The following is a 24525-nucleotide window of genomic DNA, read 5'->3' as shown; positions in this document are numbered from 1 at the left end:
GGGGCTTGGCCCCCGCCACAGCAGTGGTCGCCTCTACCTCCTGGGGGCCTCTGCCACCTCTACCTTGGCCCCTGCTGCTGCAGCTTCATCCAGAAGGTTGTCTGGAAGGATGTCCAATCTAATTAGCATATTACATTTTACGCTTTAATAAAAGGGTGATATGCTAATTAGACCAGATGTCCTTCCAGACAACCTGGACGAAGCTGGGGCTGGGAGGGAAGCCTGGGTCATGGGTGCCTGCCGGCAGCCAGGGGGAAGGAAGGCCTACTCTTGCACGAATTTCATGCATCAGGCCTCTAGATAGAAAAACAAATCAATGTGCTATGTGCTTTTTCTTACTAATTTTAACTGTGACCAATCACTACTTAACCTACCTCTTCTTTTCTCCAGGATTGGATAGAATACCTCCTTCTAACTTTCCTGACTCCTTCATGAACAATTAATAGCTCCTCGGGATTTCACTCTTTCAAATGGCTTTTCTTCTCTTTCAGCAACTTCTCTTCCACACAGCTGTACACTCAGACACGCTGCCAATGGCAAATGCTTGTTATTGACTGGGGACCATTTTGACAAGGTTTCTGTTGAATTCCTAAATCCTCTACACTTTCCGTCTTGAATCATTTCTTCTTGGTTTAGCTGTAATGAGTCGCCCTGAGCCAATAATGTAGAGAGACATGGAGAGAGAGCTGTAGATAGAGCCAATTAAGAGGAATGGAAAATGAAATGGGGAACAGGAAAGAGGAGAGGAGAAGATGAAATGAAGACTAAAGAATACGAGAGATTAAGGGGGAATGAGGACTGTGAGCCACCAAAGACAGGGCTTGCCTTTTATTCAACTTTGCTTTTTTTAAAAAAGATTTTTATTGATTTCAGAGAGGAAGGGAGAGGGGGAGAGAGATAGAAACATCAATGATGAGAGAGAATCATAAATCAGCAGCCTCCTGCACACCCCCTACTGGGGGTCAAGCCCATAACCCGGGCATGTGCCCTGACCAGGAATCGAACTGTGACCTCCTGATTCATAGGTTGACACTCAACCACTGAGCCATGCTGGCCGGGCCATCATTGCATTTTTAGAGGAGAGGATAGTTATAAAAGTCTAGTGACCTGAACTAAATCTCAGGGAAGCCCAAAGCTGGACATTCTTTGTGGGGTTTTTTTGTTGTTTTTTATTGTATTAGTTTCAGGTGTACAACTCTGTGATTAGACATTTGCATAATTCACAAAATGATCATCCCAATAAATCTAGTACCCACCTGATACCATATATATTTATGACAATATTAATGACTATATTCCCTATGTTGTACTTTACATCCTCATGACTATTCTGTAACTACCAATTTGTACTTCTAAATCCCTTCACTTTTTTCACCCATCCCTCCAATCCCCCTCCCATCTGGCAACTGTCAAAATGTTCTCTGTATCCGAATCTGTTTCTGTTCTGCTTGTTTATTTTATTTTTTAGATTCCACATATAAGTAAAATCATCTGGCATTTGTATTTTGCTGTCTGACTTATTTCACTCAGCACAATACCCTCCTTGTTCATCCATGTTGTTGCGAATGGCAAGATTTCATTTTATGGCTGAATCATATTCCATTGTATATATGCACCACTTCTTTATTCATTCATCTATTGATGGGCATTTAAGTTGCTTCCATATTTTGGCTATTGTAAATAATGCTGCAATAAACACATGGATGTATATGTCTTTTTTACTTAGTGTTTGGGGTTTCTTCCCATAAATATCCAGAATTGGAATTGCTGGGTCTGTCTTTGTCTCTTGTTATAGCCTTTGTTTTCAAGTCTACTTTGTCTGGTGTAAGTATTGCTGCCCCAGGTGTTTTGTTTTGTTTTGTTTCCATTTTCATTAAATAGTTCTTTCCATCCCTTTACTTTCCATCTGTATGTGTCTTTCAATCTGAAGTGAGTCTCTTGTAGACATATGTAAAGGTCTGGTTTTGTTATCCAGTCAGTCACCGTATGTCTTGTTTTCCTTAAATTAAATTTTATTTTTTATCTTTATTGTTGAGAATATTACAGATGTCCCTCCTTTCCCCCCCCCCAATTGCACCCCTCCATCTGGTTCCTGCCTTCACCACCCTATTGTCTATGCCCATGGGCAATGTGTATATGCATATAAGTTCTTTGGTTAATCTCTTTCTGCCCCCCTCCCCACTTCCCTCTGATATTCATTAGTCTGTTCCATGTTTCCATGCCCCTGCTTCTATTTTATTCATGAATTTATTTTGTTCATTAGATTCCACATATAAGTGAGATCATGTGATATTTGTCTTTCTCTGACTGGCTTACTTCACTTAGCATAATAATCTCCAGATTCCTCCAAGTTGTCTCAAAGGGAAAGAGATCCTTCTTTTTTACAGCTGCATCGTATTCAATTGTTTTTTATTGGAGTATTTAATCCATTTGCACTTAAAGTAATTATTGATAGATATGTATTTATGGCCATTTTATTATTCATATTTTTATCTTTTTTTTCTTCTTCTTAAAGAAGACCCTTTAACGTTTCTTGTAATAGTGGTTTGTTGGTGATGAACTCCTTTATCTTTTTTTTTTTTTTTTTTTGGTCTGGGAAATTCTTTATTTGTCCTTCAATTCTAAATGATGGCTTTGCTGTGTAGAGTAATCTTGCTATAGGTCTTTGCTTTTCATCAATTTGGATATTTCATGCCAATCCCTTCTAGCCTGTAAAGTTTCATGGAAAAAATCAGCTGCCAGTCTTTAGAGAGTTCCCTTGTAACTAATGCTTTTTTCTTTCTACTCTTAAGATTTTCTCTTTGTCTTTAACCTTTGGCATTTTAATTATGATGTATCTTGTTGTGGGTCTCTTTGGGTTCATCTTGTTTGGGACTCTCTGTGCTTCCTGGACTTGTATATCTATTTCCTTTACCAGGTTAGGTAAGTTTTCCATCATTATTTTTTTTTTAATAGGTTTTCAATTTCTTGTTCTCTTTCTTCTCCTTCCAGTATTCTCTGTGGTGTGAATGTTGATATGCTTGAAGTTTTCCCAGAGGCTCTTTACAACATCTTATTTTTTTATTCTTTTTTTCTGTTCTGATTGGGTGTTTTCTGCTTCAAAGTTGGAGGACATTCTTGTTATAAAGGGCATGGTGATGATGGCCCCATATGAAAGAGATTAAGATTTCCTGTCCTTGTCTTTCCTGCAGAAGTTGGAGGGGCCCAGCTAACTCAAGGTCAGGCAGAGGGTAGGTGAGTGGTAGACAGTGAATGGTGTCCTAGCCCAACTTTGGGCAATTTGTGCTGTGTCAGCAGCTTCTCTGTACACTGTCCTCTCTGCCCCTCCCCAAGCACTGAGTCAATGAGTTTGTTACCCAAGGAGGAGGACATTTCCAAAAATGTAATGACAGACTTTACCCTTCAGTGGTTTAAGTGAGCCCACAGCCTCTTTGTTTCCTGATGGCTTTTCAAAACAAGAATAATGCTGTAATAAGAGCTGTTACTCATGATATGGAAATGAGAGGAGGAAAACTAACCTGAGCTTTGATTCAGATAGAGAGACCCTCAAAGGATTCTGCATAGCCAATAATTCCCTAGTGTAACTCAGGGCTTCCAGATGGAACACAGGGCTAGGTTCTGTGTACCCTGCTCTCCTACCCTCAGAGGTGGAGAGAGGACCAGGTAGGAGAGGGAGGGAAAGAGCCACCCTTAGCCAGGTGGGTAACTTGGATGAGTCACCCAGCTTCTCCATATTGTAGTTTCCTCAGCATCTCTCAGGGCTGTTTTGAGGTTTAAGTGCATCAATGTCAGAGGAAGTACCTAGCACAATCCTTGACACAATAAACTCCCCCAAACATTCATTCATGGCTGCATTAATTTATTTGCTTGTTCATACAAAGTTCTTTGAAGATACATAAACACATAACCCTGTGTTTGTTAACTATTTCTTGATTGTAGGTCTGGAACCACTGACCTAATTATTTTTAAGGGGTCTAGAGTTCTCATGGATTCATAGGTTAATGCCTTTAAATGCTTATGCTGAGAGCGACCCTCAATGCCTGAATCCAAAGGGATGACTAATGGCAGGAATTTAGAGACCCTAGAAAGCAGGTGGGAGTGGGAAGGAGGCAATGCAATGCCCATGTAGGCATCTAATCATTGTCTACACTTTGGGCCACTTTAGATGGAGTTCTTTGGACAAGTGAGGGCAGAAGAGAGGGGATTTGGAATGTCAGTGAGGCATGGGTGGGAGGTAAGAAGGCAGATGAATTGTGTGAGCCTGGGATTGAGACAAATTCCATGAAGACAGGAACTTTGTCCCTCTGGGCTCAGCCTTCACCATGGAGGGTATTTTAGAATGCCACACATAAGCACTGTCATCATCAGAACTCAGCTGTCATTCCCCTCTCTGGGCCCCAGACCCTCTTCACCTGGGTAGCACTTGCTCAGCCTGCAAGTCTCTATCCGATAGTCACCTGCTCCAGGTGGCTGAGCAAGAGACCTTCCTCTGTGCCCCTGCCATACCTGGGCACCTCCTCTCATAGCCTTGCCCTCCACACTGACATGGTCAGGTGTTGATCCCTCAGCCCCCACCAGACTAAGGGTGTGGACCAGGGGTCCTCAAACTTTTTAAACAGGGGGCCAGTTCACTGTCCCTCAGACTGTTAGAGGGCCGGACTATAGTTTAAAAAAAAAACTATGAACAAATTCCTATGCACACTGCACATATCTTATTTTGAAGTAAAAAAACAAAACGGGAACAAATACAATATTTGTATTTGCATGTGGCCCGCGGGCCGTAGTTTGAGGACCCCTGGTGTGGACTATGCTTCATTCACCTTTAAGTCCACAGCGCCCAGCATACAGTAAGTGCTCGCTAACTCTTTCTTTGAACTGAACTTGTCCAAGCCTCTCCTTTTACAGAGGAAGAAGCTGAGTCCCCGAGAGGGCAGATGACTCCCCCCGGGTCACTTAGCCCGCCTGAGAGCAGACCAGAGCTAACCATCATGTGTCAGCAGGCCCAAGACCGAAAAAGAGTGTCGAGGGGCTGTTGACACATTATGGCCTTTTCTTTTTCTACCTCCTCTGAGTCCACATGGCTAGAGCCCTGGACACAGTCAGAATAACAGGTGTTCCAGTTGTTCCTCAGCTTCTACCCAGAGGATCCTGACATTCTCTGGGCTTTACTTTCTTCTCCAGTCAAAGAGAATTGCTCTCCTATCTTGTCGCCTTCCCTAGCTATGGGTCTGTTGCAATGAGCTGCTGGGTGTGCACTCTGGGCACATATAAAATATCACATTCTAATTATGAGCTTGGTAGGCCTGCCCAGGCTGGAGAGCGAAGAGTGCCAAGGCCTCTTTCCAGCATAGGAGCTGTCAGCCTTCCACATACCAAGAAATTAAAACTATACATTCCACTGAGAAACATCTGCCCAAACTATTATGGTGTTTATGTTTCATTTCCAGGGGAAAGAGTTGTTATAAAACTAGGGGGGTGGCGGGGAGTCTCTGACCATGACTTGAAAAAACAAGCAAGAGTTTATCAGACGTTTTGAAAAGAGAAGGAGAATTTGCACACTGGACTCCCCTCTGGGGGAACTCCAGGCCACAGCCACCTTCCTGAGAGAGTGGGGCCAAGGGCACCCCAAGGTTGGTGGTCCATCTGCAAATGGGATCCATAAGAGCTCAGCCCAGCTCTGCTCCCAGCTGCACCCCAAAAGTGAAGACTTCGCTTGTCTTTGCAGAATGAGCAGCCCCCTCTATCTGCCCATCTGTTTATTTATTCAACAATTTTTGAGCCTTGACTGTATTCAAGGTACTTTGACCACACTGAGGGGGAGATTTAAAGATGAATCAGATTCTCTCTCTCTGCTATCTAGAGGCAAATTATCTAAAGGGACGAAAAAGAGACAAGAGAGATACAGACAAAGCATCATAGGAATTGAGGGAGAGAGCTTTCAGCTGAGAGATCAAGGAAGGCTTCCTGGAGGAAGAGGCCCTAAAGGGGGAAGGCCTAGAGTTTGGTACAAAGAAATTACATACACAGAGGCAGGAAGAAGAGTGCCAGGTGTGGTGAGAAAAACACAGTGGCCCTGTGAGGTTGGCACTGGGGTGTGAGAAGGGAGGGGCATTGTGCTAAATGGCAAAAGCTGGCAACTCTATTCTTTATAGTCAGTGGGTCAGATTCTCATTTTCCCTTCGAATGGTTTGAGAATACCCTTCCCTCTTCTGCTCCAAGTACTTCTGCAGCTTAGGCCAAAATGCTGTTTGGATGTAAGTTGAGGTGGGTCCAGAAGTTTCCAGGAACAAAGCAAAGAGCCAGGCTCATGAAATCAACAGCTGTGCTGATGCTTGTCTGCAGGCTCTGTGCCCATGGGGACAGGGGCCGGCTCCAGGGCCAGCCTGTACACACCGCTCGCACTGCCCCACATAGCTGTTTGTGCACAGAGGCATTTTATTCATTATTATTGATAAAAGGCCTTGTGTAATGGGGAAGTTTTTTAAGCACCTTAACAGCTATCAATAGAGAAAAGGGATGAAACAGTTTACATATCCATCAATTGGAAATGGCAGCCAGTATAAAGGAAGCAAAGCTGTATTATCCATCTACACTAGGCCCGCCCTGACATCTGAGGGGCCTGGGTCAAGAAAGTGGGTGGAGCCAAAGCCGGTTTGGCTCAGTGGATAGAGCGTCGGCCTGCGGACTGAAGGGTCCCAGGTTCGATTCCGGTCGAGGGCATGTACCTCGGTTGCGGGCACATCCCCAGTAGGAGATGTGCAGAAGGCAGCTGATCGATGTTTCTCTCTCATCGATGTTTCTAACTCTCTATCTCTCTCCCTTCCTCTCTGTAAAAAATCAATAAAATATATTAAAAAAAAAAAAAAGAAAGTGGGTGGAGGGTCTGGACACAGCCCATCATCTTTTCTTTCAGCATAGGAGCAGTTCCTTCCTGGTAACTGGGGGGCCTCACAGGTGTGGACACCCCATTCAATACATCCAAGCTCTGTCCACACCCCGCAAGCAGCCACTCCTGGGCTAGTCCCATTGGTGGTGTGATCCACCACCAGAAAATCAGATCCAGAGAACAGGTCTGTCCCATGCTGTTTGGGTAGGAGATTCCGGCATCCTGGGTACCCTGAAAGGTGGGATGTGGGCTCTAGGGGACCTGTCCCCTTGACTCCTAGGACTCTTCACCCCATAGAAAGTCAGAACAGAACCCAGGACAGGAGCCCTGATGATCAGGACTAAGTGTGGCATTGATATATATATACAACATGGAAATTATATAAAACTAGAGGCCTGGTGCATGAAAATCATGCACTGGAGGGGGGGTCCCTCAGCCCCGCCTGCCCCCTCTCACAGTCTGGGAGCCCTCAGGGGCGGGAGGCAATGCCCACATCACCTCTGCTGCTGCCACTGCCGGCAGCACAAGCCTCAGCCAGCCCTGGTTACCTGAGCCTTGAGCCGGCCCTGGGTGGCTGGGGGCTGAGAGGACTGGGGGACTCTGGAGACAGGCGTGGAGCGGCCGGTCTTGCCTGGGGGCAGGCCCGGCCTTGTGCGCCTGCCGCCCCGGTGGGGCTGAGGGGACGGGCCTGCCATCTTGTGGCTGTGGGCACCGCCATCTTTTAGGGTGGGGCAGTCAATTAGCATATTCCCTCTTTATTGGCTGTGGGCACTGCCATCTTTGCGACAGTGTGGGGGTCAATTAGCATATTCCCTCTTTATTAGATAGGATAAATACGTGAGAAAGCATGCCATAGAGCCATGTGTGTAAAGGAGTCCATTTTAAATTCCATACGTAAATGCCCAGAAGGTCTCCTGCATTCCTGTCGCTCATGGCAGCTTTGTGCAGAGGGCTGGGTTGAGAAGGGGAAGCAGAGGCCGTGCATGTTTTACGGTGCACAGTTCCACACTATGAACGTGTATTACCTTTATAATCTAAAAACAATTTAAACAATATTTTTAAAGTAAGTTGGTGCTTTTTGTACCCGTTAAAGTAGGTATTTCTTATGCGTTTTCTTGTGACCAAAAGAAACAAAAAATTTTTGTGTGAAACCCAATTCTGGACCGTGTCTGGACCGTCAGTGAGGCTGCAGTGGTCATGATCCCCAGATGTGGTGACAATTCCTGGAACACATGCCTTTTCACAGGTCCAGAGGCCCTCATATCTGCTTCCTCAGCAAATCCTTCACTCAGGGCTCCCAATCCTGCCTGCACATCTGGGAACTTCTAAAAATAGATTCCCCAGGCCATGTCCCCAACTGCTTGAATTTAGAGCCTTCTGGAGATGAGGCCCAGGAGTCTGCATTCATACCTCCCCAGGGGATTCTGGTGACCAGCAAGGTCTGGGGCCCACCACCCTCAAAACCCTAGGTGGTAAGTAGCCCAGATGTATGTAGTCCCTTTTGGTAGATGAGAGCACTGAGGCCAGGGCAGTTAACAGCCTTGCCTCCCAGTGGGGTTAACAGGTGATAGAAGACATTGGAGGGCCTGCGGTCAGTGATCCCAAATTGCAGGCTATTGGATTACAGTCGTCCCACTAAGCCAGGTGATTGGCTAATTCATTCGACAGCTATATTTCAGGGATCTACTCTATTTCAGGCACTGTTCTGGTTGCTGGGGTGTCTAGAGCTGCAAATCTAACCCACGAGGTCCTAGCTTCCCTGCAGCTTGCATTCTCCTGGAAAGTAAGGATTAAAGCTAAATAAACATGGCATCAGAGAGCACAAAGTGCTGAGAGGAGGATAAGACAGGGTGTGAGATGGGGAGCGACAGGTGGTCAGGAAAGGCCTCTATGGGGAGGTGACATTGAAGCCGAGCCCTAAAGGATGGCTTGGCTGTGCAGCATTCTGGCAGCCCTGGTAACAGCAGAGGCAGACAGGTGAGCAGCAAGGAGGTAATACAGAGCCTTGCGGTCCTGGCGAAGAGGGGTATGTGGGGCTTTGAGCTCAGCAGTGTTGCAGGTCGCCATGATTCTGCTTCCCCACAGAAGCATTTCTCACACTGTGTTCTGATGCTTCTCAAACTTGGGTGTGCATTAGCATCTCCTGGGAGGCTTGTTAAAACCCACATGCTGGACCCCACCTTCAGCTTCTGATCCTGTCAGTCTGGGTAGGGCCCAAGATGTCTCGTTTCTAACCAGCTCACTAGGGAGGGCCTGAGAACCACGGTGAGAACCACTGCTGAGCTGTGATGGCCTGTTGACTGGCCTGTCTCCTCTACTAGGCTGGAGGCCTCCTGGAAGCAGGGCCAACATGACATCCATCATCATGCCCCAGTGTTTGCTGCATTAATAGGAGCTCAATGAATTCTTATGATTTAATGATAAATAAGGCATGGACCTTCAGCAACATGAAACAATGTGTGTAAAGCCCTCAGAACACAACAAGCACTGTGTCAATGTATTAGTCAGGGTTCTCTAGAGAAACAGAAGCAATAGGATGTACATATACAGATACTCCTCAACTTACGATGGGGGTTGCATCTCGATAAACCCATCATAAACTGAAAATACTATAACGTAAGTCAATAATTAACATGCATTTAATCCACCTACACTACCAAACATTGTAGCCTAGCCTAGCCCACCTAAAACATGCCCAGAACAGTTACATTAGCCTACAGTTGGGCAAAACCATCTAACACAATGAATACACTGTCTATGTCCCTTGTTCACGCTCATGATCACGGAGCTGACTGGGAGCTGGGCTCTCTGCCGCTGTCCAGCATCACGAGAGAGTATCTATCATGTGCACAGTGCTAGACCAGGAAAGATCAAAATCCAAGAATGGTTCCTGCTGAATCCATATCATTTTCACACCATTGTAAAGTCAAAAACATCTTAAGTCAAACCATCATAAGTCAGAAACCGTCTGTATGCAAAGAGATTTATTATGAGGCGTTGGCTCACGTGATTATGGAGGCAGACAAGTCCCAAGTTCTGCAGAGTGAGTCAGAAAGCTAGAGACAGGAGAGCCGATGCCGTAGTGCAGTCTGAAGGCCAGCAGGCTGGAGACCTAGGAAGAGCTGATGTTTCCATTTGAGTCCAACAGTAAGAGCAAGTCAATGTCCCGGTTCGAAGACAGTCAGTCAGGAAGGATTCTCTCTTATTTGGAAAAGGGTCAGCTTTTTTGTTCTATTCAGGCCTTCAACCGATTGGATGAGGCCCCTCCATGGTAGAGAAGCCAATCTGCTGTATGCAGTCTTCCAATTAAAATGTTCATCTCATCCAAAAACACCTTCACGGACACATCCAGACTAATCTATATATATAAAAGCCTAAGCGACCGAATGACTGGTCACTATGACGCACACTGACCACCAGGGGGAAGACGTTCAATGCAGGAGCTGCCCCCTGGTGGTCAGTGCGCTCCCACAGCCAACCTCCCACTGCCCCAATCAGCCCGATCGCTGGCCAGGCCGAGGGATCCCACCCATGCATGAATTCGTGCACCAAGCCTCTAATGTTTAAATAAATAACTGGGCACCCCATGGCCCAGTCAAACTGACACATAAAATTAAGCATCACAGTATTTGTGTTTGTTTAAAATACACACCAAGGATTCCCATCGCTGATGAGGGTGTTACAGTGGTAGAGAGAGTAAAGGGTGTGCTGGGAAACAGAGGGGGCCTTATTTTCCTGCCCTTCCCCTCCCCCCAGAGTCCAGGCCCACAAGCCCAGGAAGATAAGCAGGTACCTTCATCTCCCCTCAGGCAGGTCCCAGGTGAGCTCACCCCCGACACCTGCCCCCAGCCAGTGCAGCCCCAGGGTCCCCTCCCCCAGTACAAGTTTGCTGTGCTCAGCACTTCCCAGCCCCATGTTGAACACATTAGCTGCCATCCTCACCCTGGCTGGAGGAGATTACATTTTCCATGGAGAGAGAGAGAGAAAAAAGCCTCGCTAAAGAAATAGTCTCTCTTTGTTCCCTGGAGTTCTCTGCTCCTCAAGGGGAGCCCCTCCTTGATGCTCCTGTCTGATTTCAGGAAAGGGAAACGGAGCCTGGAGAGAAATGGAGCAAAGGGCCTCGGTGGGTTTGCATGGAGAAAGGGTGCCGGGAGAGAGGAACAGGTGGGGAAGGGGAGGGGGTGAGAGAGGAGGATCCAGCCCAACTGGCCCCAGGGAGGGCAGCCATGTCCTCATGCTGGGCATCGCATGCCCCAGAGCTGGGCTATCTGAACTCCTCGGGCTTTTGCAATAGTCCAGCTCTGAAACTGACCAGTGTCTCTTCACAGGCTTGTCACATCTACTGTCTGAGCCTCAGATACTAACTGCCCTTCCAACCTCAAAACCAATCACCTCAAAGGTGATCAAAATCAAATGCAATTTAATTGCATCAAAGGTGAATCATTGAAATGAAAAGAATAGACAGTGATCATTGGGTTTCCTGGGGTGTGAGGTCCAGGTCTTGCAGCGAGGAGCAAAAAGGCCGGCCAGGGTGGGGATCAAGCACACGTCTTGCCTTTCCTCAGTGGTCCATGCTGGCCTCTGGGCTTGGGATCTCCTCCGGGGGCAGGCCCATCAGCTGGAGGCTTCCTCCTTCCTTCCCCGGGCATCTGATGGCCTTTTTCTGCCCATGCGTCTGCTCACCCCATCTGCTGGGAGACTAAGCTGTTCACACCTGCCTCGCCACACACAGCCAGTAAAAGGCCAAGCTGGGCCTAGAGCCGCAGCCCCTGCCTCCAGGCTTTCCCCCCTCTGTGGCCTGAGGGAGCACTGCCCTGGGAGTCAGGCCACTATCCAGCTCTGCCACCGTCTGCTCTAAGACCTCAGACACAACACTTCCCTGCTCCCGGCCTTCCAGGCCTCATTGGTATGCGATGAGTTAGCCCAAGGAATCACCACGTTCCCCCAGCTCTGAGGTCTGCCAGGCTAGTTACCAGGTAATCAGGAACTTCCGAGTACAGGGTTCCCTATTCAAATGGTTGTGTAAATGGGATGCACATAGTACACAAGGATTTCAGTTTCCCTAAGGCTGGTCCAGGGGACAGTCTTATGCATTCAGTTAACCAGAGGAAAAGAATGTGCTTGGTGTCTAAGAGTCCACCCATCACTCATGCAGTAAATCTGCCCAGGTGGAGCATGAGCTGGGGATGTGAATCTGCTCCTTTCTCGTTGGTCTTGGAGGCCATGTTCCACTTATAGTATGCGAATATATGGATTTCTAAGAGTAATTTTAACTATGTGCTTTTTTTTTGGCCTTGCACATTCTAGTTCAGTGATGGCGAAGCTTTTGAGCTCGGCGTGTCAGCATTTAAAAAAACCCTCACTTAACTCTGGTGCCATGTCACATATAGAAATTTTTTGATATTTGCAACCATAGTAAAACAAGGATTTATATTTTTGATATTTATTTTATATATTTAAATGCCATTTAACAAAGAAAAATCAACCAAAAAAATGAGTTTGCGTGTCACTTCTGACACGCGTGTCATAGGTTCGCCATCACTGTTCTAGTTAGTATGTTTTCAGTTATAAATACTTGAAAATTCAACTCAATTGGGCTTATACAATAAAAAGTAGTTATTGCTTATATATCAGAAGAGTGCAAGCTTCAGGTACAGTTTGATCCAGGGGTTCATAGTATCATCAGGACTTCAATTCCTCCTCTAGATGCTTCTCTCAGCCACACACACACACACACACACACACACACACAATGCAGCAGTACACACCTCTCATTGTCACACGGTCACTGCCAACAGTCCCTGGGCTTGCATCTACATACCAGAGGAAAGGAACTACTTTGGTCCCTGAGACCCAAACAGAAGTCCTGAGATTCACTCTGATTGGGGTGACTTAAGGCATTTGCCCGCCTGGCTCAGTACCTACAGCCAGGAGACAAGCTGGCCCAGCCGGAAGTATGTGCCTCATCTCCAGAACTGGACATGGAGCCAGGTCCCCTGAATCCCTCACTTCTCAGAAGTGAGGACTTTTGAGAAGAGGGAAGTGGAAACCAGGGAATCAAGCAACGTTGATTAGGAGTTGGGTCACTCCACTGAAACTCTGTGCATGAAAAATACAGAATTTCTCAGCGACCCTTTTTCCAGGATCTGAATCTGGAGGCTCCTCTAAGGCTGGAGTCAAAGCCAAAAGCTCTGAAACTGCTGCTGCTGCTGCTGACTGTGAGACAGAAGGTCACAGAAGCCAGTGGGTACCTCTTTCTGAGAGCCTTGCAGATCACCCTATGCTAGTGCAGCAGGGCACACAAGAACATCTTGACCCTTAAGGAAAGATGACACTAAAGCACTGGCCACAACAGACAGCAGGGATTACATGCTGGTTCATGTGGAAAACATTGGAGTAATCATGGAGGGCTTCCTGGAGCAGGTGGGAATTTGTGCTGGATCTTAAAGGACTGATCTCCAGGGTAAGGTGTGCATACCACAGAGGATGTGCAGGATGTGATACGGGGGTATAGAAACAAAATGATTCAAGATCTATTTAGGTTTACGTTTTATTTGAAAAAAACAGTATTATGGATATTTAATATACAGATTGACAGTTGTTTAATTAATATACACTGGTTTAATTAACATAAAACTTTACACACATTGGAGGCACATGTTACCTTTTTTTCTTATAGGAGTGGGCATTTTAAAAGGTTCAGGGACTAAAATTGCCTTGAAGCGTGGAGCCTAGGATAAGCAGAAGTCAGGATGAGTGCCCATGGGGCCTTGGAGAGGGTGTGAGGTAGGAAGCCAGAAACCCCTTCCCTTAGCCTGTGTCCTGCTGGGAGCCAAAGAACCCAGGGCGCAACGGGACCATATCCTGCCTTCCTCAGGTGGCCAGATCCACGGTGAGCCTCCTCCCTTGGCCAGGCCCTGCTTAGAGGACAGCCACCAGGGAGGGGTCTTACAGGGCTGTGGCTGAAGCCTGCCACCAAATCTGCCATCGGCAGCAGCCCTGATCCCCGCGCCTCCATGGGAAGAATGCCGGGAGCCCACAGCCAGTGAGTCACGGCGCACAGCCCATGGAAAGGGCCCAATGCTTGCCACGACCTTTGGGGTTTGCCATGCCGTGCTGGTGCCCACGCCAGAGGGTATAGGGTGTCCAGTCTCCACGAGGCACAGGAGGCCCTGAAGCTGCAGATGGCTATATAAGGCTGCGGCCGCAGGAGGTGGCAGGGGCTGCCAGACCCCAGGAGCAATTTGGCGGGTCTCGGTGGTGACGCAAACATTTTCCCTGTGCTTAGGCAGTTCTCCCCTTGCAGTGAGACTGAATCATATCCTCAAAACCTCAAGCCCGACAGGCGCACGTAATGCCGACACTCAAGAGTGGCAAGGAGGGCTGACCCAGGCCCTTCCTTCAGGGCGAAGAGATATTTGGGGCAACACTGGGAAAGCTATCTCAGGAAAGCTCTCTGCCACAAACTGTGGGGTCTGGTCAGCTTCCTGGGGCCTCAGTTTCTGCATCTGTAATATGGGGATAGTAAGCCCTGTTCTGCCACCTCATGTAGTGCCACAGACACCAGAGAGATCAGCTCTGGGGGAATGGAGATGGAGGTAAGGGCTGGCTCTTGTAGCAAATTCAGGGTCCCTGAGACTTGGCAGATTTACTGCCTGCATGTTGCATGTTGACCATTACCAGGACACATGGCTCTGGGAAGCCAGCAGTCTTTGTGCAGAGTTCACCTTGATCCAACCCCTTCTGTTTCTTGCTGTCCTTTGACATCGGTGACTTCCCACGGTGCCCCTGAGAGGTAGGCAGTGCAGGGATTGCTAACCCCATTTCGCAGCCAAGAACACCAAGGTCTGGAAAGGTCAATGCTTCTCAAGGCCACAGGGCAAGCAGGTGACCGAATCAGGATGAAGACCCAGCCCCTGGATTCTCAGCCCAAAGACCTCACCCTGTGTTGGGGTCCCTCCGAGCCGGCCAGGGGGCCTGGGGTCCCGATCTGTAAAATGGGAAGGAATGTGGGGAGTCTGCCTGGTCAGGCTGCCGGGGTGTTTTCTAAGACACAAGGTAGCTTTTCTGGGAGATGGCCATGGTTTCCTCATCCAGAACCCGCTGTGCCTGATCCCCAGCGGCACCCTGCAAGCTGTTCCTCGAAGGCACCCCTTCCAGACAGCATTCCCCTACGGGCGGGGTGTGCTGGAGGGCACATTCCTCTGGAAGACTCGCTGAACTATCAGGTTGACCTTGAACACCAGAGCAGCCAGCAAAGCAAGCTTGGCGCCTAGGCCGCGCACACTGACACCTCTCTCTCTCTCTCTCTCTCTCTCTCTCTCTCTCTCTCTCTCTCTCTCTCTCTCTCTGCCAAAAATCACATTGTCTAGACAAACAGATTTTATGAGCCCTATTAATTCCTGCCAGTCCAAAATGGGCATGCTTAATAAGTGATATATTTAGAATCCGTCATTATCTGGTCCCCAGGGGAGAAACCTCAGCTCTTATTTCATAGACTCTTAATTTCTAACAGAGCTCTATTAACTCCCACTTCAGACCTCACTTTCTTTCCTGACAGCACAGGGGCGGGGATGGGGAGGCGGGCCGGGGAGTGTGACCACCAGAAGACACCAAAGTCCTGTAGAGCCGGAACCTCCCGGCCTGTTCCCTCTCAACCCTCTTAAGTCGGAAAATGACTGACTGACTCTTCTTTGGGCCGAGTTGCCAGGGGGTGGCCGCTGCTGGGGGGACAGGGCTCCAGAAAAGTGATCTTGCTCCCAGGGTCTCACCCATACCTGTGCCCAAACCTCATGCTCATGTAAGCTCTGTCCCACAGGGCCTGGGAGGCACCCCTGCCCTGCCAGCACAGCCTCCTGGGAAGGTTCCCTTCTTGAGTCGCTGTTATCACGAGGCCCTGAGCAGAGGAGGCTGCTGCTGGCTGAGAGCTGGTCAGGCACCCGAAGCCTAGAGGGTTCCAGGCGTGCCAGAGGCAGGCGGCGCTGACAGGGTGGCAGATGTCACTGAAGGGAAACCCCGCCTGCCCTCAGGGTTTCGCTTTATATCAGCACTGGGTTTCCAGCTGGGGGGAAGGGAGGGGCAGCATAGAAGGGGCTTTGGGGAGCCATAGGGGGAGGTAGGATTCTCCCTGGCCACAAGGGAGGTGCACTACCAGGTCTAGGCAAGCCAGGAAGGAGTGCCACTCATTGCTGTCTAGAAGGATGTGAGCAAGGTGTATTGACTTCCAGCGGGTGCAGGACAAATTAGCACCGAGTAGACGGCTTACAAAAGCAGAACTGTATCCTCTCACAGTTCTGGAGGCCACACACCCAAAACAAGGTGTCGGCAGGCCTGTGCTTCTGCGGAAGGTTCTGGAAGAGAACCCCTCTTTGCCTCTTCCAGCTTCCGGGGGCCCCAGGCATTCTTTGGCTTGTGGCAGCACCCCTCTCAGCTCTGCTCCCGTCTTCACGTGGCTTTCTCTTCTCAGTCTCTCCTTCGTGTGTCTCTTATAAGGACACTTGCTGGGTTTAGGGCTGTTGGGGGAAAGCCCCCAAAGTCTAAATTAATTCAGGATCAATTCCGAAGAACTGACACGTAGCCTTATTCAAACGCATAAGAGCTTTCATAGGAGAAACTTACCGACATGGGCAAAGCAGCTGCGCTCCCAGGGGTGGCCGGCCGGGGGGAAACCCACCCCCTCCCCGGACAGGGTCTCTTTTTTATAGGGTGTTAGTAGTAAAAGCATATGGGGGGGGGGCAGTCACATAGACCACCAGAAAGAATACTGTGTTTCTAAGTTAACAGACAACATCAGGCAGGTATCCGCACTCTATCCATTCATTAACCTCCTTCCAGGGGCCTGGCGTTTATCTTCGGGCAGCATTCCGGCTTTCTGGGTAGTCAGCCGAGCCTCAGGCTATAGCGTTAAACAGTCACAGAAGGTTTAACACAGAGAGTTCAACATATCCCAGACGCCTTTACTGCGGGAGCCATATTAAACCTCTACCGTGGGCTCCCTGCCAGGGTTAGTAATCCAGGATGACCTCATCTTGAGATCCTTAATTACAACGGCAAAGACCCTGTTTCCAAATAAGCTCACAACAGCACGGGCCCAAGGCAGAAGCCCCAGGTGGTTGGCTGTCCCTGGGCACTGTTGAGCCCTGCTGGCTGCCTGGCCCACCCTGAGCAAAGACTTAGTGGCTCAGGGGACAGTCATGACCATTGAGCAACATGCCCCTCATCTGAGTCACTGGCTGAAAGACTGTCAGGTAAGGTGAGGACAGAGGCCCTGCAGGGAGCCATGGCAAAGGCCCCATGGCTCCAAATCATTCCTCCGCCTGAAGGACCACCATTGCCACTCTCCTACCATTTGAAAAGCTCATATTCAACCATTAAGGCCCAACTCAAGCATCACCTCCTCCATGATGTCCGCCCTGCCCTTCTCCAGGACTGCCTCCATCCCATTTGTTGTTTACCCATGTGGTCCTCATCTCCGTATCTCCACATCCTGGCAAGGGCCTGGAGTGGGCCACAGGCCCCAAGACTTTACACTGAAAGCCCAGCATCCCTCCCCCAGAGAGACAAAGGTCTCAGTCTGAAGGTCAGCATGTGGCCGCTCCCCCAGGATGCCCCACACACACACACCTTCCCCTCATCACTGCCCACCAGGTTCCAGCCTTTACCAGGAAGGAGCACCTCCCCCAGCATCTTCAAGTGTCTTCTCTTCCTTCCCAGGCTCATCGTGGGTGCTCCGTTGGAAACCAATGGCCACCAGAAGACGGGAGACGTGTACAAGTGTCCGGTGACGCACGGGAACTGCACGAAGCTCAACCTGGGTAACTAGGGGCTCTGGTCTCGCCACAGTGAGGCCAACCACTGTGTAGGGCGGGACAGGCGTAAAACACAGACTCACACGGGCTCCTCCCAGCTGGTTCACTGCCCCCGTTTTATAGATGAGGATGCGGAGGCCAGAGAGAGGAAGCCACTTCCCACAGTCACACAGCTTGTTGGAGGCTGGCCGGGAATCGAACCCAGGCCTCCAGTGTCCCAGGGCACTGCTCCTTCTGATTCACCCACTGCCCCTTCCCAGCAGGAGAAAACGCCTCCTGTCCCCTTTCTGATGTGGGAGTGCTAACAGCCACGGCTCACACGCATACATCTCAGATGATGTTCACGCCTCGTCGGGCACTGGTTTCAGCACTTTTAGATGTTTTGACTCATTTAATCCCCTATAAAATTTAACTATTAAACAAAGGAGGAAATGACTGCATGTGGAGGTGAGGGGGCCTGCCTGGGGTCCCCCAGCTAACCAGCAGCAAGGCTTGCATTTCAATCCAGGCAGTCTACTGCCACTACCTCACAGCGCCTTCTGAAATGAAGGCTTTGTTCCTCTGAAGAGCTTTCAGCCATAGGCGGTGCTAGGAGCAGCCTCCAGGCCTTCCTGGCCCTTGTAAAATCTAGGGGTCGGGGTGTTGGGGGGGTGAGGGAGGCATTCCCTGAAGTACACACACCAGTCCTCTGAAGCACTTCCGCTTTGTCCAGAAGGTCAGACAGTGGCCAGGCCACCACTTACTTCACTTGCTTACGGAAGGGAGTAAAAGTTCCAGGGCTGAGAAGCCCCGGTTCCAGGCCTTGCCCTAGAGGACTGGCTGCCCAGGGCCGGGACCCTGCGCCTCCCCCTCCTCCAGAAGGGGAGCCTGCACCCTAGAACAGTGGGGTGGGCTCTGTGGGGAGGTGGGGGGATGGCAGAGCTCCAAGACATAAGCAGATGGATGAAAAGGCCCGCATCAAAGAGAAAGCCCCAAGAACTCGATCTCAGTGGCGGCCCGCGGGGCTGCACACTCCTGCTGCTCCTATCTGCGTCAGCACCATGGGGGGGAAGTTCAAACCCCAGGACAGCGAGGCCCAGGCTTCAGGAGGAAACGGACTAGGGGGGTGGGGGCTGGCTGGTAGCTCACGGATCCCAGCCATCGCCACTCGGAGAGCGCAGCTTCCAAAGCAGGCCACGCTGGGTGTCCCCTCCCAGCTGGGCAGTTGCTTCGCACCCCCTCTCTGAGCCCCTGTTTGCTTGTGTGTAAAATGGGGAGGGTGGACTCGATGATCCTGGGATCCATTCCAGTCTAGTCTGTCCCCCAAACTTTAATGAGCACCTAGTATGTGCTAAGCACAATGCTAGTTACTGAGGACACAGCAGAAAACAAGACTCCAAGGGCCCCGCTGGAGGAGACAATAAGTGAGTAGACAAACTAGGATGAAGGTCAGTCAGCCCAGGTAGAGAGAAAGGCTGTGTGTGATAAACCAGGCTGAGTGGGGAGGAGGTAGGGAGAGAGGGCGGTACCTTAGCAAGGTGGTCAGGACGGCCCCTCTGAGCAGGACGGCCTCTCTGAGCAGGACGGCCTCTCTGAGCAGGACGGTCTCTCTGAGCAGGACGGTCTCTCTGAGCAGGACGGCCTCTCTGAGCAGGACGGTCTCTCTGAGCAGGACGGCCCCTCTGAGCAGAGAGCATCTGAGCAAAGGTCTGGTGGTGAAAAGGAGTGAAATGGGACCAGAGCCTCCCAGCCAGAGGAAGACAAGTGCAAGGCGCTGGGGTGGGAATAAGCTCCCTCTGTTGGAAAGAATGGCTCTGTGCCTGGGCAGAGGGAGCAAGAGGCTGATGGAAGGTGCAGGCACTGGGGAGGCCTCCGAGAGAAGCTCCTGGCCCAGGTGGGGACACAGATACGTGAACCGATCGTTTAGTTTCCGCTGTTGCTCCGGGTTCCCATGTGGACCCAATTTCCCTGCAGAGGAGGAGCCCCCGCCGGCAGTGAGAAACCACTGGAACCTGAAAACATTCCTGAACCGGGACATAGCTGGGCAGCAAAGCAAGCCAGGGCAGGGGTGTTCTTTCCCTCCACGGAGGAGAACACGCACAGCAGGAAAGCCATCTGTCAGCTTCTCCCTGCAGTGGAAAATGCAAGGCGGGGAGACCTGAGTCCTGGGTTTTCCCAGGGCCTTTCCAGGCTCTGAGCCCTGCCAAGCCGAGAATGTGCCTTACTCTCTCTCGGGGGGGATGTGCCTTCCTCTCTCTCCGGGAGGGGGGGGGGGGAATGTGCCTTCCTCTCTCTCCTGAAGGAAGGCCGAGTGCCCGGCAGTCACTCACACCTCAGTGTGAAAGACCACAGCGGTCACTTTCTTCCCAACTCCTAGATGACCTTAGCGGGATTTTTTTGTTTTTTGTGGTTTTTTAAAATATATTTTTATTATTGATTTCAGAGAGGAAAGGAAAAGGAGAGAGATAGAAACATCAATGAGGAGGGAGAATCATAGATCGGCTGCCTCCAGCACGACCCACACTGGGGATAGAACCCGTACCCCGAGCATGTGCCCTGACTGAGGATCTAACCGTGACCTCCTGGTTCTTAGGTCGGAGCTCAGCCGGCCAGGCCAAGTTAGGGTTTCAATGAGGATCTGGGGTTCTAGAAGGCAGGCCCTGTGTGAGGAGAGGCTTGTGTCCCCAGACCCTCACAGAGGCCCACTGAGGAAGGCACTGGTGTCTCCTGGTCACAGAGCGGAGGTAGTGGCTGCCCCAAATCCACAGGCAGCAGAAGCAGCAGAAGCAGGACTTGAGCCTGAGTCTTTCTTCCTCCAACACAAGGGTCTTCCCTACCAGGCCCATCTGCCTCCTGGTAGGCGCAGCTTCACTGAGGACTTCAGTTACTGAGACTCGGGAGAAAGGCCGGGTTGGGGGGGGCGGGGAGCGGGGGCGCAGGCTGAGGGAGGGACGTGCCCCTTAAGTAAATGGAGGGAGAATTTGTCAAGCCACTGAGGGGGGGTGTTGCCCAGTTGGGGCTAGGAGCTTCCTCTCCAGATTCCTCACTGCCATCCCAGTGCCAGCACAGCCCTGCCAACAGATGGGAAGCTCAGGATGGAACCTTAAATATTCCGGGTTCAAGCCCCCACTCTGTCATTCACCAGCAATTGCCTTTGTAGAAGTCACTTACCCTTCATGCACCTTGATTTTTTTTCATCTGTAAAATGGGAATGGTAACTTCTGGGCCTCCCGGGACCAAGAGGGGGTCCGGAGAGGGCCCGTGTGGATGGTGCTTGTAAATGAGAAGAGACGGTTTTTTAAAAGCGCAGTTATGACTATTATTTTCTCTGGTGTCTCTGGATAGATGAAACAGAAAGCAATCCCAGGCACAGCACAGCCAAGAGGGGCTGGATTTCAAAAGGAGCCTGACTACCAGCTGAGGGAGCCCAAAGGGAAACAACAAACACAGCTGCCCACCCCCAGCCACGGTGCAGTCAGGCCGCCGTAGGCCTGGCCTCTGCTCATCTCTGTGAATGCCCACCCCCGGCCCCCGGCCCCCGGCCCCCGGGCCTGTGCCCAGACGGCAGGCCAGCTCTCCATACCTCCAGTGCCAACAATGCTAAATGCAAACCATGCTCCTGAGGCCTGGAGCCCCTAGAAATCCCCGCCCCCACTCTCCCCCCGCACTCTGCCGCCTCCGCCTAGCAGGGAGGACACTAGATCCTCCTCACAGCAGGAGGCTCGGGGCTCAACGAAATGCCCGACTTGCTTCCCCCAAACCCTCCCTCCAAGTGCCCATACCCATATGTGCACTCACATGTGCACACTCGCGTGCACGCACACACACACACACACACACACACGTGCGCATGCACGCGCGTTTACTCACGTACCAACACATGTCTGGGGAACTCAAGCTCACTTCCTTTTCCTTCAGTGGCCTGACAGAATGATCTAGTAAAACCTTAACTGACATAATTTATTTAGTAACTAGAGGCCCGGTGCATGATATTCATACACTGGGGGGTCAGGGGGGTTCCCTCAGCCAAGCCTGCACCCTCTTGCAGTCCAGGACCCCTCGGGGGATGTCCAACTGCAGGGAGTGGGCCTAAGCCGGCAGTCGGATATCCCCCAAGGGGTCCTTAGCACTGCCTTGGAGGTGGGAGAGGCTCCCGCCACCACCGCTGTGTTCACCAGCCATGACCCCGGCTTCTGGCTGAGCGGCATTCCCCCTGTGGGAGCGCACTGACCACCAGGGGGCAGCTCCTCATTGAGTGTCTGCCCCTGGTGGTCAGTGCGCATTATAGCGACCAGTCGTTCTGCCGTTCGGTCAATTTGCATATTAGCCTTTTACTATATAGGATTCTAATCTGCCACCACCCACTCCCTGCATCCATTTGGAGGATAATCCTGCTCTTCGACATCCTTAGGAAGACCTTGTACCTCTAGAAGCCTCTTGTTAGCTGGCTATTTGCTACTGAGAAAGGATCCATTATCATCATCAGTGAATCAGGCGAGCCGGCCCTGAGAGAGCAGGGCAGGGGCGGGTAAGTTTCAGTGCAGGGGGCTTGAAGAAACATATGGAGGAGACACTGCCCTGAGGAAGCCAGGTGGGGTGCCCTGGTATGTGTCAGAGGGGACACAAGGGGAAGGTTGGGGTCCATCGAAGAGCTGGAGGAGGGAAAGCTCTGGACTAGGAGATTGAAGGCTCTGCCATGTGCTTCCTGTGTGACTTTGGGCAGGTTGCTTGGCCTCTCTGAGACTCATTTTCCCCACCTCACAGGGAGTTGAGAGGAAATGATTAGGCCATGTCTGAGCAAGGCCTTAGGAAACCGGGACAGTCTGCACCAACATGCAGAGAGAAGTGGGGAGGACTCACTTGGCACCACCCCTGCCACAGGCATCTCCGGTGGCCAGCAGCCGCAACAGACTCTGGGTTGGGGGTGGGCAGGGGGGCTGCAGGCTGAGCTTCTCCCTCCCATCCCAGGAAGGGTCACCCTATCCAACGTGTCTGAGCGGAAGGACAACATGCGCCTCGGCCTGAGCCTAGCCACCAACCCCAAGGACAACAGCTTCTTGGTAAGAGCCACCCTCCCCTCCCTCTCTCCAAGCCCCAGCCCTCCTGCCCCAGGGGCCCTCCAGCCCCATGGACCCTCCTCTCGGGACCAGGAGAGGCATGGGCTGACTGTGTCCTCACACACACACTCACTCTATCCAACAGGCTGCTGCCCACACGCACCATTCTGCTAGCTTCCTGCCTGGCCACTCTGGCTGCTGTGCCCTAAATTTTGGGGGGCGAGGGACAGTCCAGACAAGAAAAAGGGTTGATCCCTTTTACACACATACCCTGAAGATGGGGGACAGAAATCATGAAAAGGAACAAAAATAAATAAAGGCCAACAGTCCAATGGGGGCCCAGCCCTCTATCCAAGACAGAGGCCGAATCTCTGCTCCAGATTTGATCAAAGAAATAGGACACACCACACACCCTAAAGAGACTTTGAAGGGAAGCAAAAAAATGAGTGAACACAGAGTTACTACAACCAGGGAGAGGCTACCAAGTGATGGACCACCTGGACTGCTCAGGACTAGAGGGAAGGCTTCCCAGGGGAGGTTTCTGTGGGGTTTTTTTTAAAGAATAAATAGGCCTTAGCAATGAAGAAAGAGGCGAGGGTACTTGGGCTGAGGTGATAAAGACATTCATTCATTTGAACAATGATGTTGAGCACTCTGAATTCACTGAGCCAACGCCAGGCACTGGGACTCAGCAGTCAGCAGAGCTCCTGCCCCCTGCAGTTTACATTCTGGTTTGACGGGTCTACAGTAAGCAAATAAGTGACGTAAACAGGATGCTGGGACAGAAAGGCAGCAGCGGGTCATGCGTGGAGGTCTCTGCACCCTGCCCAGGTGAGCAGACACAGGCTTCGCACGCAGGTGGCATGAGAGAGGGGAACTGCCTGCTCCTGGCCACCACGTTCCAGTGAATCACCAGGACTTTGGTGAAGCTGGGGGTTCAAAACAGGATCCTCTGGGACTTATTCCTAGAAACTCTGCAAAAGAGGATTTTAGGGAAAAATTACCCTAGAAAGCCCAATAAAATACATCACTCGTTGTAAGATGGGAGGGCTTGTGTCACTCTTTGCTCTTGTCCATCAGTTCATTTCTATTGACAGATGAGACGTCTGGGGTATGGAGCACCAGACACTAGAGCAACAAGATGACTGGGAGGCTCAGTGACTTGAGGAGAGGGTAGTGGCTCTGCTGGTGCAAGTCCTGAGATGCTCATTGATACCCTCAGGGGCCTCTGTGGGTAGGCTAAGTCCCTGGTATATAAATAGCAACTTCTGTTAACTCATTAAGTCATCGATTCATCCTTCCATTCATCAGTCCGTTCCCCAACCAATCGCCTATCTCTCCATTTATCTATCCATCCATCCATTCATTCATTCATCCACTCATCCATCTGTAGATGTATCCACCCCCTCATCCTCCATCCTTTCATCCATCCCATCCTACATCCATCCATCATCCATCTATTGAGCCATCCATCATCCTTCATATATCATCTGTCATCCATCATCCATCTATCGAGCCATCCATCATCCATCATCCATCATGCATCTTCTATCATCCACGCATCCATCCATCGATCCATTCATCATCCATCATTCACCCTCCCATTCTTTGTTCTCCCCCTACTTCCAAAAATAACCTATAGCAGTTTCAACAAAGGATACCAATAAAACCAGGCCTTTAAAATCTGAGTGAAAATAGAAAGCTAATTAAATGAAGGGATTGGAAAGAGAATAAGTATTCCTCCAAACCAGAGGAAATCACAGCACAAAATTTAGCCTGGGTTTCCCAGCAGCAG

General features: G+C 50.4%; 1 protein-coding gene across 1 annotated transcript in view; it reads left to right on the top strand.

Moving 5' to 3' along the window:
- Positions 1-24525, top strand: part of ITGA11 (integrin subunit alpha 11) — a 123162-nt gene that overhangs the window by 39612 nt on the left and 59025 nt on the right. The window contains exons 3-4 of the mRNA XM_036305898.1: positions 17600-17700; positions 22642-22733. Coding sequence (XP_036161791.1) covers positions 17600-17700; positions 22642-22733 — 193 coding nt within the window. The remainder of the gene's footprint in view (positions 1-17599; positions 17701-22641; positions 22734-24525) is intronic.

The sequence above is a fragment of the Myotis myotis genome, unplaced genomic scaffold (assembly GCF_014108235.1).
Source record: "Myotis myotis isolate mMyoMyo1 unplaced genomic scaffold, mMyoMyo1.p scaffold_m19_p_1, whole genome shotgun sequence".
In the NCBI taxonomy this organism is placed as follows: domain Eukaryota; kingdom Metazoa; phylum Chordata; class Mammalia; order Chiroptera; family Vespertilionidae; genus Myotis; species Myotis myotis.
This window is presented reverse-complemented; position numbering and strand designations above follow the sequence as displayed.